This window comes from Mytilus californianus, unplaced genomic scaffold (assembly GCF_021869535.1).
Source record: "Mytilus californianus isolate M0D057914Y unplaced genomic scaffold, xbMytCali1.0.p SCAF_3, whole genome shotgun sequence".
Lineage (NCBI taxonomy): Eukaryota > Metazoa > Mollusca > Bivalvia > Mytilida > Mytilidae > Mytilus > Mytilus californianus.
The window spans coordinates 19,080,383-19,093,432 of record NW_026262679.1 but is presented as its reverse complement, the minus strand read 5'-3'; the positions used below and the strand labels follow the sequence as shown (position 1 = coordinate 19,093,432).

The 13,050-nt window shown below is 31.4% G+C and overlaps 1 protein-coding gene across 14 annotated transcripts in view; it reads right to left on the bottom strand.

Annotated features, from left to right (window-relative positions):
- Positions 1-13,050, bottom strand: part of LOC127734061 (cilia- and flagella-associated protein 46-like) — an 86,517-nt gene that overhangs the window by 10,934 nt on the left and 62,533 nt on the right. For 12 of the 14 annotated variants that reach the window (XM_052243672.1, XM_052243673.1, XM_052243675.1 and 9 more), the window contains 9 exons: positions 12,121-12,303; positions 10,515-10,612; positions 10,043-10,125; positions 9,247-9,437; positions 8,802-8,926; positions 8,087-8,113; positions 7,556-7,773; positions 3,141-3,250; positions 99-159 (listed from right to left, as the gene is read on the bottom strand). In XM_052243672.1, coding sequence (XP_052099632.1) covers positions 99-159; positions 3,141-3,250; positions 7,556-7,773; positions 8,087-8,113; positions 8,802-8,926; positions 9,247-9,437; positions 10,043-10,125; positions 10,515-10,612; positions 12,121-12,303 — 1,096 coding nt within the window. The remainder of the gene's footprint in view (positions 1-98; positions 160-3,140; positions 3,251-7,555; positions 7,774-8,086; positions 8,114-8,801; positions 8,927-9,246; positions 9,438-10,042; positions 10,126-10,514; positions 10,613-12,120; positions 12,304-13,050) is intronic. The other 2 variants (XM_052243678.1, XM_052243687.1) reach the window with 1 other exon arrangement.

Here is a 13,050-nt window from a genome sequence, read left to right as displayed (position 1 = left end):
TTGAAAAAAGTTACAAAATAGATATAAGAAGATGTGGTATGAGTGACAAAAGCCTTTATTTCCATTATTGGTAAAAATTATGTAAGATGAAAGGATACATCTAAAATTATGAGTATCAACTGCATGGCACCAACTTGGAACATCTCTACTGAGAGGAATCTGAAAGAGAAAACAGAAAATGTTATAATACAAACAAATTCAACTTATATTGGTGTACATTTCTGACCATGATTTCTTCTGAACATGCTGGATATTTATTTTTACTAAATAAGTGCAGGCTAATTATTATTTATAGAATGTAATTTTCAAATCAAATAATTGGTAATGTTATAAAAACAAGAGTGCACACGCTGAAATGTCTTGCCTTCTTTACTAACCATTGATTTTATGTTGATAGTCCTAAATATAAAGCTTTACTACAAGCAACACATAAATTTAACATGACCCAAGAAAATGAGGTCAAGGTCAGATAAACCAAACGAGAAATACATGTACACCTTACAATCATTCAATAAACCAAACATAGTTGACCTATTGCTTATAGTTTCTAAGAAACAGTCTTAACCAAGAAAACTTAACATTGACCAATGAACCATAAAAATGAGGTCAATGTCAGATGAACCATGCCAGACAGACATGTACACCTTACATTCAATGTATGCATTAAATATAGTTGACCTATTGCTTATAGTATCTAAGAAACAAACTTAACCATGAAAACTTAACATTGACCAATGAACAATGAAAATGAGGTCAAGGTCAGATGATACCTGCCAGACAGACATATACACCTTACAATCCTTCCATACAACAAATAAAGTTGATCTATTGCTTATAGTTGAAGAAAAACAGACCAAAACACACAAACTTAACACTGAGAAATGAACTGTGAAAATGAGGTCAAGGTCAAATAAAACCTGCGAGACTGACATGTACATCATAAAATATTTCCATACACCAAATATAGTTGACCTATTGCCTATAGTATTAGAAAAAAAGACCAAAACTCAAAAACTTAACTTTGACCACTGAACCATGAAAATGAGGTCAAGGTTAGATGACACCTACCAGTTGGACATGTACACCTTACAATCATTCCATATACCAAATATAGTAGACCTACTGCTTATAGTATCTGATATATGGACTTGACCACGAAAACCTTACCTTGTTCACTGATCCATGAAATGAGGTAGAGGTCAAATGAAAATTGTCTGACAGGCATGAGGACCTTGCAAGGTACGCACATACTAAATACAGTTATCCTATTACTCATAATAAGAAAGAAATTAACATTACAAAAAATGTTCACTTTTTTTTCAAGTAGTCACTGAACCATGAAAATGAGGTCAAGGACAATGGACATATGACAGACGGAAACTTCGTAACATAAGGCATCTATATACAAAGTATGAAGCATCCAGGTCTTCTAGCTTCTAAAATATAAAGCTTTTTAGAAGTGAGCTAACGCCGCCACCACCGCCGCTGGATCACTATCCCTTAGTCAAGCTTTCTGCGACAAAAGTCGCAGGCTCGACAATAAACTGTTCACACAGAGATATGTCTCGCCTTTTTTGTTATTTTGATAATGCAAATGTTGAAATTAAAATAGCAATACTTAAACATGCAATTAGTTATGCAAATTATTCAAAGTCAATGAACCATGACTGAAGGTACAGGGCCAAACAATCTCAACAGAAATAAGATGTGCCAATGCTTATACAACTGCATACCAAATACCATTGACTTATCATAAGACGTTCCATTTAAAAAAACCTAAGCACAAACATCAACTTAAAAACAATGTAAAAGTTTCAAAGTCAATGAACAGTGGTGAGGGGGTGGGGCCATATAATTTCCATGGAAACGAAAGTTGCAAATGCAAATACATTTGCATACCATATATCACTGACTTAACATTAGAGGTTCATCTTAAACTGATCTAATCACAAACTAATACATGTAAACTATGCAAAACATTTAAAGTCAATAGACCATGACTGAAGGGGCAGGGCCAAAAAATCTCCATGGAAATGAGATCTGCCAATGCTTATACAACTGCATACCAAACATCATTGACTTACCACTAATTGTTCCGCTTAAACTGACTTAATCAAAAACTAATACATGTAAACTAAGGGGGGGGGGGGGCAAATAATCTCCATGGAAATGAGATGTACCACTAGTGGTTCACCATAAACTAGACCTAATCACAAACTAATACATTGTTGATGCCGTTGCCGACGCCAGACACAGCATACCTATGTCTCGCATTTCGACTCCATCAAGACGAGACAAAAACCAACTGGAAATACTGGGTTATGTGCTTATGCAACAAAATTTTAAAACTTTTTGACCGGATCCTTACAACAATTTTAGTAAAATTCTATCAAAAACTTACTGGCATTCCTGTTACCAAGAATCTTAAATAAGATATTATCTCAATTATATAAAAAAATTCGTAAGGGTTCCACGAAACACAGTGTCTCGCCTACTTTTGCTGTTAGTCGCAGGCTCAACAAAAATGGGGAAAAAATTATTAAAAATTTTCCTCTAGATACTATCTTTTGATTGTAAGGAGCTTCTATCCAAGTTTGGTAAAAATCCAGGATGGTTTATGAATCTAATAAATGTTTTAAAAACTTCAACTGCAGACTGTATGTAATGTTAACTGGAAGAAAAAGTCCATTTATAAGTAATTAAGGAAAAACATGAAATAATTTTTTACAAAATTTCCTTCTAGATACTAGCTTTTGATCATAAACAAGCTTCTGTCAAAGTTTGGTAAAAATCCAGGATAGTTTATGAAAGTTATTAAAATTTTAAAAACTTAAACCACAGAGTGAATGTAATGTTAACTGGCAGAAAAAAAAGTCCATTTATAAGTAAAATACGGATAAACAGGATTTTTATTTTTACAAAATTTACTTCTGGATACTATCTTATGATCATAAACAAGCTTCTGTCCAAGTTAGGTAGAAATCCAGGATAGTTTAAGAAAGTTATTAAAATTTCAAAAACTTTAACCACAGAGTGAATATTTGTGGACGCCGACAACGCCGACCAAGGAATGTAGGATCGCTATGTCTCGCTTTTGCGACAAAATTTGCAGGCTCGACAAAAAAATGACAGACACTTACAATTTTGGCTGTCCTCTTACTGGCATCTCTCATACCAGGAATCCTAGATAGTGGATTTTCTGCAGTCTTTGAAGATTTTGGTTTCTTCTTGTCACCCCCAGCTGTTTCCTCTGAAATAGTGAAATATTACTCTGAGATTAGTTTTTATATTCACTGGATCTAAGACTTGATTCACTCAATGTAACATTCTTTTACGTATGCAATGTGACTATAATCTAATTTGATGTTCTGTAAACTTTTCTTGATACAAAATCTTCTAATGGAAATCGTTTAATGATGAACTAGCTATACTTACAAAGTGCCTTAAGTGACAATGTGTACAATTGTTAAAATACAATTATATTAAAGCATTCTGTGAAGAAGAAATGTCTATGGCTAGATTTTTTACAGACATATTATATCCAAGATAAACATGTAGTATATAGTCAATGAAATTTAGTGTCTTCAATAGTAATAGTAGACTTGTAAATAACAAATATTTATGTGATCATGGACATTAGTAAAATTTACTATGTGATAATTATAGAATAACTTATTCAAGAATTCAAACATTGAAAATACTCAACAAGTGATCATAACAACAATTCACTGAAGTGAAAATAGCACGTGAGTGAACTGTCAGTGTTGTTTTGTCAGGACTTGAATATTTTTTTTATATATTTGATTTTCTTGGATTAGTTATTCTTTTAATTACATTGACTTTTAATGTAACCATGTTAGAAAATGTGACCATATCTTTTTCTATGACTTCTCCCTATGTTTTGATGCAATGTCATTGACAACATCTATTGTTGTATGACATCAGGGGAGTTAAATTACAGGATATCTTTCACATGTGAAATCATTGACCTTTTTACATGCACGACTTAATACTTACAGTAAATTATTAAATTGTGCATTCTTCAAAGCCCAAGTAAATTTTTAACAAAAAAAGCCTTACTTTTACATATTTTGTTTGTAAATTGCCAAAAATAAAAGAATGATTTCTCTGCATGATACAAATTATGAATGGGGTAGCAATATCAATGGCAAGGACAGCATGCAAGTACAATAATGTGTACAGTGTGCAATACATAATTTACATATTCAAGTGTAACCTGTGTATTTATACTTTAAAACATATGTATTGATTTTATGAACTTATTATTAAAATAAACGAAGGCTTCTGTAAAACAAATAATCATAATCAACTTAACAATATAAAATAAAAAAACAAGATCTGTCCATTTTTGTGATCTTGTTTTGTTGGGTTGCTCTCCTATTGACAAATGAAAAACAAACTTTTCAGAAAAAAAAAGAAACAGAAATTAAGAATAAAAATATCAACAACAAGTGTAAAAGTACAGCAGAAGCCTACTTATTGGAGTGATTTCTAAATCATCTAACCAGTGATTTTGTTGCAACTTGCAAATGTTCAAAGCATTGGTGAAGATTCTAGCTGGGTTTTAATCGATAAAAAAGTTCTAAAATAATTAACACTCATTTTCATATCAGTAGAAAAGTATGTTACAATTAAATAAAATGGACCAAACTTTGGAAAGATTGATGAGAACAGAATAGAAATGAGACGAGACGAGACTGTAAATCAAGAAAGATACAATGTGAAATAACAATAGGTAAATAACCCTTAAATAATAATAAAATAAGAAGTAAGAACAGCAGTTAAATAAAAAGTTAAACAAGTAACAAAAACTAAAACAAAATGTTTGGCATACATGATATTTGACCTTAGTCTGTAATCAATTTTGATACTGAAACTAATCAAATATATTTGCTAATGGTGTGTTATGACTGATGACAATTAGAAAAAAAAGTTATTATACAAGTAATTTTTCACTTTTATTAAAATGTAAAATAATTATATCAAAGGTCAAATATCAAACCTTTGCATAACATAAGTGGCTAAAATTTTATTTTACACAAAATAATTTGACAGACGATACATTTTGCACACAATACTTTGACGAACTTAAACAATACATCAATTTGGTATTTTGTGCATTCATACTAACGCCTTGACATTTGCCCATTTAAAATAGATCTTGTAGATGTTTGTTTTTGTAGAATCGACACTCGCCCATTTAAAATAGACCTTGTTGATGATTGTTTTTGTAGAATCGACACTCGCCCACTCATGACAGAACTCCTTGATTGCTGTTTTTTGAATGATGCCTGTTTATTCAGTGGTTTTGGCATACCTCTGCCCATCACAGACACTTTTCCATCTTGTTGTAGTAAACCAAATTCTGTATTTTAAACTGATCTTATCACCTTCAGAACTATTAAATTCCATACACTTTTATATGCTATTCTTTCTTTGGCAACTTATATTTGCCATACTTACCTTGTTCTACCTTAGTAACTTATATTTGCTTTTATTATTTTTTATTTTATTTCATTTCATCAAAAATATATTATTTTGTTTGTCAAAGAAGTATTTTCATTGTTTTTTACTTTCTTCTTCAAAAATTGATTATTATCAAAAGATATACAAATATATAAAATTCATGCATATTGCAAAGTCTATTCCATGAAAATGGAGGTGGGACAGTACTAAGGGAATTTCAAAGTCCACTCCCCCCCCCCCCCCCCCCCCCCCCCCACAAATTAGAATTTTGCATACATCTATCACCATCACCATAAACTATTGGTAACCAATGTCCAAAAATTAGAATTCCCTTCCTACTGTACCCCATTCATTTTAATGGAATAGACCTAAGAATAAAAAACAACTTCATAAAATACAGAAAGAACCGATGTTTTGATTGCACACATACTTGGTCGTTTCATCTGACTTGCCCCTGAGCTTGACCCTGTTTTTAGTAATATTTCAGCAAGTTAGTTATGACTGTTATTAGAATTCTCAACCTTGACCTTACAGTGGTCTTGACCCCTTTATCTCAATTCATTATCTTTAAAAAACATCAAACAATCACAAAGTTCTGTTAAAGCAAAGTTGTAGCATTATTACATTCATTTTAAGGGTCACTGTTCATCATTGATCTTGCCAGACAGTATCTGGCTGCATAGATTGAATCAACTGTTCTTTGTTGAAATACATGCAAAGTGAAAAATGAAAAAATGAAATGTTTGATGAAAATGCATAAAATATACAATTTAATGATACATTCAATATAGTATGATAAAGTTTTAATAACCTGTTAATTGAAAAAACAAAACAAATTTAAAAAACACACAAACACTAATAATACTGAGTCAGAACTAATTCTATAAAATATGGAATCAAAGGAGTAAAGGCCCTACCAATAACTGGAGTTTTAGTGACTAAAGGAAGCTGTTAGAGTGGAAAATCTCTACCTACCCTCATTTCCTGTTGGAAAAAATACGTCTGGTCAAATATGGTCAATGTATTTGGTTTTTTTTCACAATTTTTCTCCAGGTGTTTTATCCCTTTCCCCTTTCCACTATAATTTGTGTATTTCTCACTTTTTGCTATCATAAAATGTAATTTATTGATTCTCTTGTCATATCTCATAAAAAGATAAAACACTAACTTTCCATTAATTTCCAAATTTATCTTTTAAGAAGTAAATAGTTTAGTAATGTGATTAAATAAAGCATTTACTATATATGCTTTTAACTCACAATAACACACCATATTTAACTAGCTTTTTGTGTCTCCATTAATGATGCTTTTTGTGCAAGTTAGTGTGCCACATGCTTTCAAAATTTCCCATATCAAAGTGAGTTGTAATTTGTGAATTTGGTGTCTTCATTGATTTCTGGTTTAAAAGAAAAACTTGCTGTTTAAAGTTACTGTAAACGTGGTAATTTACACACAATCACAGAAAATACTAGAATTTGTCCTCCACACAAATAATATGTCCTAATAAACAATATTGGAATGAATGGCAAAGTTATTGTTCAATGCATGAATTAAACTGCTGCAAGAAAAGTTTTTTGCATTGAAATCAGGAAAATAAAAACCCGAGAAAATATCCACGTTTACAGATAGTTTTTGGTGTTTCCTATTTTTTTACAGCAAACAGTAGACAAATATAGATAACAACTGTGGATTATTTTACCAATATTCAAATTATTTCACTTGACACCTTTATTTGTATATTCATTATTTACCACAAGCATATATAAGTTATGTGTGACTTTTACTTCAAAACCATTTCATGCATATAATTCAGATATCTTTCATTAAAACATCTAAGGTACCTACCGAAACAATTTTTATGATAAAGGAACCAGGAAAAGAAGCAATATAGAATTTTGGGTTTGCCATCCTACTGAGAGTGAAGGTTTGATACAATCCTCAACAGCAGAAGTTTAAAGCTTTTTTCCCAAGGTACCTAATATGTTTTAAATGTAGCGGCTGTTATATGTATTGTCTACATTGAAAGACACTGAATGTAAAATCAGTCATTTAATATCACATATATTACCTTGTGCACCATCCTCCTTGTAACCTCGGTGGTTGAACATTTGTAAGGAGAAATCTCGTGAAATAGAGATAATGTTATCTAACTGTAGGAACTGCAGTGCCTCTAGTGGCATTTGCATCAGCATTGGGTCAGCCAGTAATATTACACACTCACTACTGGGTGGGGGCTCTAGGGACGCTTTCTGGTTTGGGTTGCTGGCAGGTGTCAAAGCTTCAGGGCTGAAAATATTAATTATATTATTGTTATCATAGTTATTATAATCAGCAGTAGGTAGGAGCTTCATATCCACATCAGAAGCAAGAATATAAAATCATAAAAGAATATGAAAATGTGGTAATCAAAGTAAAACCAGAACACATAAAAATCTAGGGTTGCAAATCACATTTAGGACCCTTCAACCATGTGAGCACTCATTCCTGAGATTTTATAGCGAAACTAAATCTTGGTATATGTGATTCATTCATAATTTGTGCAAAAATTTGATATATAATGTTCCTTATTCCAACACATTAATCAATCTAAAAGACTTGCCGACGAACAGCACTGGTACCGATCTGTCTGGGATAGAAATTAATAAAAAACATTACATAGAGAATAAAACAAAATAATCAAGGGCCATAACTCCTGATCAGCATAAGTGTAAATTTTTAAAAACAAACATGATCTCAAATTTGTAATCAGAAACAACATATCAAAATTGGAAAAGAATTAGTGGAATGGTTGACAAGTTATCAGAACACAAACCACATCAAGAAGCATTTGTCAAACCATCCATGATTGGAACTCCATAATGGAAAAAGTGAAAATTGTCAATATCAAACTTGACCTTTAATTTGCTATGAAAAACAACATACCAAAATTTTAAAAGGATTGATTGAATGTTTCTCAAATTATTTCACTGTAATATATGGAGTCACATGCCTGCCAACCTGTTGAACTACCATATAGAAAACTCTTAAAGGCTTTGACACAAGCATACCAGTATGCCAAGATTATTTTCTTTATTTTGTTTCTTCTGCCTAGCTGTGGCCTTGTTAATTTCAGCTTTATCTCAGTATCCATGAAAGGTAGGTTGTGATTGTTAAGTCCAGCCATACTTTTTTTCTATGGTCTCTGCTTAAGAGATGTCTCATTGGCAATCATACCACATCTTCTAATTTTTGTATCTTTTAATGCCCCTGTATTGTACAACTTTACCCTAATTGATCTTCTAAAATGTGGTGTTATTAATATACCTTAACCTTACCTTAGAGTCCCTGTAAGCTGTGCTGTGATTGGCTTAAGATAAGCCTCCATGTCATTCAGTAGTTCCTTGAATTCTTCCTGCAACCTTGCTTCTTCTTCAGCATCGTCTTCATCATAAATGGGACCCTGAAAAAAATAAACAAAATTAAATCTTCACAATAAAAACAGCAGAATTTTCAATTTGCTGTCATGTTGTTTGAGTAAAATAAACTGTTATTGATCTTTAATTGATTGATTGATTGTTGGTTGCTTAACGTCCAGTGGCAAATATTTCATGCATATTCAGGACGAGATCTTTAATTGAAGACACAAGTTAAAAAAACATATGTCAGGAGACAGCAACCCACTGACCTATACAAAATTCTTCTATTGTTTTCTAAAAATGGGGTTTCCTTTAGCATAACATTTTCTGTTTAACTAATTTACATTTTTGCATGTGATTTTACCCTTGTACTTTTCTTTAGGCTCTCATCCAAGTTTTCTAACATTTTCTGTCTCATCATGGCCTGTGCTCTCTGATATTCTTGTTTCAACAGAAGTTGTTGCACACTCTGTTTATGATCAGCAAACTTCGTAAGCAGTTCGTCTAACAGCTGTGGACTTGTTTCTACACCATATACTTTTGATCTACTTGGAACTGTTAAGAAAACAATTTTACAATAACAAATCCAAGAATTTGAATTTGGAGAAAATATTGAGTGAACAAACAACACATTAATTCAGGTTTGTGCATAGCAAATGGTTAAGATATCAGTGTTGTTCAGTCATAAGTTGAACATCTTTCAATACTTGAATTCTTTGATTAGTTATTTCTTGTAATTTCATTGAATCTTAATGTAAATAAAGTAAAAAAATTGCAAGAAATTTTTCTTCTTTCAAAATCTTGTTAACACAATGATATGTCTCATCTGCTTTGGAGCAATACCCGAAACAGCAATTTGATAGACTAACATATAGTTGTCCATTCATAGGAGTGTAAATGGGATCTTCTTCTATAACTCATCATATCAAATAACTTTAAAATGAACATTAATTTTTTTAACTCATTAAACTCATATTGGCATTACGTAACAGTTAGGCCTCAAAATCTTCTTTACAAGGAGATACTCAGAGTATTAATATAATAGTATTCCAGATATTTAAATTAGAGGTTGTTTGTGCCTTATGACTTTTGATCACCAGTGAGGTTTTTTCCCCCTACTTACTCATGTTTTTTTTTAATTTTTGCACCTTACTACTTACCAGGGGTTGTTTGAGCCTTTGGATTTTTACCACCAGCTGGCTGAGCCTTTGGTTTATCTAATAAAGCACCATACAAATAGGACCTGAAATGGAAAACAAAAAATGATAACATCTGATATCTTAGTTTTCTGCATGTATTTTTTTTAGTTTGAAGATGTAAGATATAACAAAGATTTATTTTAAAATCAATATCTTTAATGCAAAGAGGAAAATATAAGCTTGATGAAAAAGCACAACTCACTGCAAGTTTAATTAAAACAGGTCCTAGCTCTCAAATTTATACTGTAATCAAACTATTTTCAAGAATACTTATTTTTGCCTTTAGCCCTTTCTAGCCTATTTCACAGTGGTTTGTTTCTTATTTTCTTACTCTGCTGGTGCATTATAGTAATATAAGAGAAGGTCCTAGTATGACATACTCGTGACAATTTATATTATAGTTTCTGAGTTGGTTTACAGTATTGTATCTTACCTATCTGGACTGTGTTGGAGTATAATGAAATTAAAGTTGGCTGGAAATTCTTTCAGTATATCTAAATGATTGGGTTGAATTATCAATCTCTTCCATGCCTGAAAGTGAAAACATAAATAAGGCTAAAAAAAATCTATTGCTTCTTGTAATTACATGGTACATTACAACTGTATTTGTTTCATTGTTTATTTTAAAAACTGAAATTCAGTCTTTTATAGTTTTCAACATGTAGCGAAGGATCATTGTTTTCTTTTTCAAACAAAGAAAATGCATAATTTTTTTTATTATCAAAATGCTTCAAATTTAATGATTTATATCTTAATATTGTTGATTTAACAGATGTACAATTTGAATCAAGGGTCCGGAAACGGTCATATATGCCAGTCATGTCCTAAGATGAAACTATTTGTCCTAAACGAGAAATTGGGATTTAGGACAAATTTTATTTTTTTAAAGAAATAATTTCGGTCATTTCATTGACTCAATCAAGGATTTGTATAGTGTACACTATACAAATCCTTGACTCAATGTTTGAAATCGGATTTCTTAATCGCCATTTTGCACTGTCTTGTGTAAGTTGTGATCACTTGTTTTTGTTTATAATCCCTTTCCTGTAATAAAACTGCCACTCCAGTAGTTTGATAATCCTGAGGGCCCTCCTAATATCTATATCAAAGCCTTCGGGACACATTGGCTAATGATCGCTAATCACTTTTTACCTGTGGTTTTAATATTCACACCTGACAGTGATCACAAGCTCAGAATAATATCTTAACAAAAATTGAAATTCCCTGACAAGTGTATTCATTATTTATTTACTTTTAAGCAAAGACAATCATCAAATCTGATTTAAGAATTAAACCTAAATTTACGGAGAAAAAAGTTTTTTTTTTCATGTGCTTTATTTACTATATAATACGCATGCGTGAAATTGTCTTCAGCAAATTTAATATTTAATCGTAAAATGCAAATTGATTTAATGCTAAATTAAACGAGTGCAACTATTGTCTGTTACATTCAAACACTTTTAAAGGTAATAAAATAAAAAAGCCGGTGATTTCCTGTCAATTTGATAAACAAAACAAATCCCGGAAATGAATCCGGAATTATTCCTACTTTAACTTTATCGCAAACTTCCGGTTTTAACATTTGTCAAATCGAAAGAAACGTAAGCAATGTCTGAAAGATTTACCATTTTGAGTCATTAAAATTATTTCAATTTTAAACTATTGCCTTCCCTTAACTGTTCTTCATGGTAATGGTAAGACATTTACTTAGTTAATGCGATGAAACAGCAATACAAGTTCGTTGATGCTATGAATCTAGTTAAGTTGACATCGACAATTTGGAAAGGGCACCAACTTTTCAATCATTTCAAAATGACCGAAATTGTGTGGAAAAATTTCCGGATCCTTGATTTGAATAGCATAGTTGACCATTGACAGAATCCTAATGATCTTACAGAAACGGATATTGTTATAAGACCTCTAGATTTTGTTTTTCTTTATTGTAAGATTGTCCTTGGTTTGCAGTCTTATTGTCATATACCCTTCATCTCCTTTCATTCATACAAATGGAATCTGGTCTATCCTTACATTATACATACCTGCCAGTTATCATCTAGTGACTTCTGTACTGTTGACATTAGAGAACCACATGATAGATTGGCTGTCAGGTCACCATCTATCAAATGGTCTCTTTGGTGAAGTAAAGCAGCTAACTTGGATGTTCTTGGATCAACTTGGGCTTTACTGAGTAAGGTCTTCAAAGTCTGGGAAGCTGAACAACTCTGTAACAAACAAAGTTTGGCTTATAAAACAATGAAATTTGAAAAGGGAACCATGTCTCTTGCCTGCTACTGCTGCTATCAGAAAAAGTGTTATGTTGACTTCCAAAATATAATTCTATTGATCAGTAATGTACACTAAAAATATTTCAATTTTTTTTTTCTTAAGATGCCATTTCTTACTTCATAACTTTCCATAAAGGTTGAACAAAGTCCATTTATCATTACATCTACACATTTTTCAATATTTTGCTTCAGACATTATCTCTTTATCATAAAAAAAAAATTTCTGTTGACAACGATGTTATGTAGGATTGCTACATTTTGTTCTGCAACAAAATGATGCAGGCTCAACAAAAAATATCTAGAAATCTGGTGATCAAGTATATCCCCTTGTCCAAATCTGATGATTTATAATTTATCTTTCATATTTTTTACCTATGGCCTAATTTCATGAATTATTATATAGCCTACTCAAATTTTATATGATCCAACAATTAATAGAATATAGATTTTTACAGGTTCAAAATGCTTCAAAAATAAAATTAAAAACTTTCTCTATATACTCATTGAAAAAAAAAGTGTTATTCATGAAAATATTCCATTTTAATTACATTATATGAAGCAACTTCAATAGATTGAAAATGTGCCCAATTGTCAGCTTATATCATTGATCTTTTTAAATTGTTATAATGTTCTAAATAAATGGTACAAAATGTCACTAAACAGTTACAGGAAAATCTCCCCTCA